The sequence below is a fragment of the Hippocampus comes genome, unplaced genomic scaffold, assembly GCF_001891065.2.
Source record: "Hippocampus comes isolate QL1 unplaced genomic scaffold, H_comes_QL1_v1.1 scaffold319, whole genome shotgun sequence".
Classification (NCBI taxonomy): domain Eukaryota; kingdom Metazoa; phylum Chordata; class Actinopteri; order Syngnathiformes; family Syngnathidae; genus Hippocampus; species Hippocampus comes.
In genome coordinates this window covers 607,278-610,762 of record NW_017806090.1, presented here as the reverse complement: position 1 = coordinate 610,762, position 3,485 = coordinate 607,278, and the positions used below count along the sequence as shown (strand labels likewise).

The window sequence follows — 3,485 nt, the reverse complement described above, 5'->3', positions numbered from 1 at the left end:
GTGTGTGTGTGTGTGTGTGTGTGTGTGTGTGTGTGTGTGTGTGTGTGTGTGTGTGTGTCTGTATGTGTGTGTGTGTGTGTGTGCACGCGCATGTCCTTGTCCGTGTCCTTCCTCGCACACAGACACGACTTTATCGGTGACTTCACCACCAGCTACAGAGAAATGTCCAGAAGCCAGTCGCAGTTCCATGTCTATGAGGTAATCTCTTCTGCAGTGTTTTTAAATTGTTGTTGTTTTTGGGTGACATTTTTACAAGTCTTAATGGTCACCGAAGTCTAAAACCAAAGCGGGCTAATTGCATGTTGGATGCCATTCGGTTGGTGCAGGTGTAGCACATGAAGTGTCCCGTGCCTGTTACATTCGCCCTGAACCGATGACGTCAGCGCACGCGTGTATCTGTCGACAGTGCAAGTATCGGTATTAGGGTGGTGCACGGCTAGCATCGCGCGCTTAATGACTCGGTGGAGTTCATTGACCTCGTCTTTCTGATCAAACCGTCAGTGAAGGTCGAGCGCGAGACAAAGCGGAGAAGATGAAGAAGAAGAAGAAGAAAGCGCGGTGCATCAAACATGGCATCCCCTTTTTGCCGACACTGCCGTCTTTATGCGTTTTGATGGCTTGCTAGGCTCCGCACGCTTTACAGCACATGAAGGAGAGCGCAGCAAAAGCATTCCATGGGTTTTTGACACTGAAGTCAACCGTCAGCATCATGGGGACGCTCGGTGGATTGAAAATCAAAACAACAGCAGCTGGTTGGCGTTGCCAGGGTGTTGACGGCCTTCGCTCATTAAGCGTCACCGTGGCAACGCAAGACAATCATTGTAATCAATGTTGTTTTCCTCCACAGGTGCTAAATCCAAAGAAGAAAGGAAAGAAGAAGAAAAAGTACCAAAACTCAGGAACGGTCAGTTCTGTTTTTATGACTATTATTACTGTTGTCATCATTATTATTGTTGTGTTTGTTTATTTTTAAAATATACTTTATTGCTTTGTTTTATTTCCACAAAGTGAATCCATAAAATGATGATTTGCGAAATAAAAAGCGCATCAATAAACTAATGAAAATACAGTTGATGATTTCATTCCCCAGTGGCATTCACAAGTACAAGGAGCTAGCTATTCATGACTTGGTTGCCAAAAGTCATTAAATGCTAAGACAGTGCTTCTCAAGCTATCCATACGTCGGTATCATTTGTCTCAAAAATTGCGATAAGTGCACGGCTGTATACCACTGTGTCCTTATTAACATTATATAAAAAAAGGAAATATGAATCTTTTGAATAATAAACCCTGTGCACACAGTCAGTGAGCGCGCCGCTGCCTCTTACTGTAGTGGATGTGCAATTACACTTTATTCTGGTCCGGTTTAAAAAAAAAAAAAGTCAACGAGAGCAAGCCATTTTCAGCACTTTACATTGGTCAATCATTTGTGAAAGTAACGCCCACACGTCTGGACAGACCAATCGTGTGAATGTTTGGAAAAAGAACAATGGAATGTTCCTCCACGAGACGGCTGAACGTACATAACTCTATATGATCATTTCAGTTGACTGTAGATACCGTCGATTCGCTGACATTTTTGTTTGATGGTGTGCCGTGATATTTTTCTAGAATAAAATATGTACCTTTGCTCAATAAACATTGGCCCACGAGAATGAAAGTTGGTGTTGTGTCGTAGGTCACCTTATTGTCGTGCCTGGTGGACACTGAGCTGTCCTTCCTGGACTACATTCGAGGCGGGTAAGCCAAAATGAAGACGGACAAGCGAACCGTAACGTGCCTCTTAATTGCGGGCCTTTTTTAACGGCACAACATGCCGTCAAATCCCAGATTGACGGCGCCAATTTAATATCTAGTCTTTTTTGTCTTTGCAGGACGCAGATTAATTTCACGGTGGCGATCGATTTCACGGCATCAAACGGTGAGTGCACGTTCTCACTCCAAGTGGTGGAAGGCAACACACTGGGCTTGCCTTATCACTCACTTTGTCGAGATTGACGTCGCCCCATTTTTTGTTTGAAAATCAAAACGAACTTGAGCGAAGTCTTGATTAAATGTCACCAGGACGTACAAAGTACATGCCTACAGGATTTAATATTGCGAAGTGAAGATGAGTTCATTGACGAGATTTTCCCCATAATTCTTGGTTGCGTAACTGAGCCTAAAATGTTTGCTTCATTATAATTTGGATATTTCTATAGTATAATACATCCTATAGTTCACCTTTATTTAAATTTTTAACATTTTTTGACGTGTTTATTGAAAGAACTCTTTTTGGGCGGCAACTACGTTTTTATTTGAAAAATTAAATAACTCCGTTTTTAATTGGAAATTTAGTTTTAGATTTGATTTATTTAAAGATATAGAGCAAATCAAAAACAAAATGATCTTTGTTGTGTATTAATGTGGATGTGTACTGAGATTTCTTTTTTTTTCTAAATCCATCCTGTGCTTCTCCCTTAGAGCACCATAACATGGGGCTTTTTTCCCCTCCACCTTCCTTTTGTTTTTCTTTTTCATCTGAGAACTCAGGTTGCCATTTTGGCAACCCGTCAGGCTTCTCATTTTGCCCCGTTGGTCATTGATTTATGTCTCCTGGAACGGTTCCGACTGTTAAGTGAATTTTTCTGCTCTGTACTTGTGATAATAAAATTCTATTCGCTTCCGTTCCATTCCATAAAACTTAAATCGAAAATATGAAACATTAAGATTTAAAAATCGCAGTGGACTCCCACTAAGCAAAACAAACAAATATTGAAAAAAAAATGCAAATAAGTCAATCTGCAGGAACTGAGTATGGAAAGGTCCACTGGAAATTGCAGTTTCTTATTCTCGAACAAAATGACAATATTTACATAATTTTTCCTTTTGGTACCAATTTCCATGGCGCCCTCAGAAACACACACACACACACACACACACACACACACACACACACACACACACACACACACACAAAGTCAAAAGCACCAGTTTTCCCCAAACTTTCCACTCGGAAGGACCGAGAATGTTTCTCTTGTGAGGCTTTATGAGGCGCCTGGAGGCAAACATGCGTAACAGCAGCAGAGTTATGAAACGTAATTAACTTTAGGGGGCCGCACGTTGGTGCGTCTCGCCGTCATCCCATTGCTGGTTGCTTTGATTGCACGTAGAAACGGTGATATTAGCAGCATAATTGTTTTATTCCTGGCAGTTTGGCCGCAGGCCACGGCAAGTTTTTATTACAAAACTACTCAGGGGCGCTCAAGTGTGAGGCGAGTGGGTGATTATTTATGTGATACTTTTGGGGCTGTCATTTCTTGAAATAGCGAAAAATGACATATATTTCTTTGATTTCACTGTAGGGGATAATTACATATTACTTCGAAAACCGTTTCTCCACCCCCCCACCCCGCTATCAGACATAAATGGAAAAGATTACATTTATTGATGACACAACTTCACTCTTTCACCGCAGAAACTTGGGACTTGCTCCAAACATGAAG

General features: G+C 41.5%; 1 protein-coding gene across 1 annotated transcript in view; it reads left to right on the top strand.

The window, feature by feature from the left end:
* LOC109530915 (copine-8-like) overlaps positions 1-3,485 on the top strand; it is a 17,663-nt gene that overhangs the window by 8,578 nt on the left and 5,600 nt on the right. Inside the window, exons 7-10 of the mRNA XM_019894882.1 lie at positions 123-198; positions 848-904; positions 1,679-1,740; positions 1,875-1,921. Of these exons, the coding sequence (XP_019750441.1) occupies positions 123-198; positions 848-904; positions 1,679-1,740; positions 1,875-1,921 (242 nt within the window). The remainder of the gene's footprint in view (positions 1-122; positions 199-847; positions 905-1,678; positions 1,741-1,874; positions 1,922-3,485) is intronic.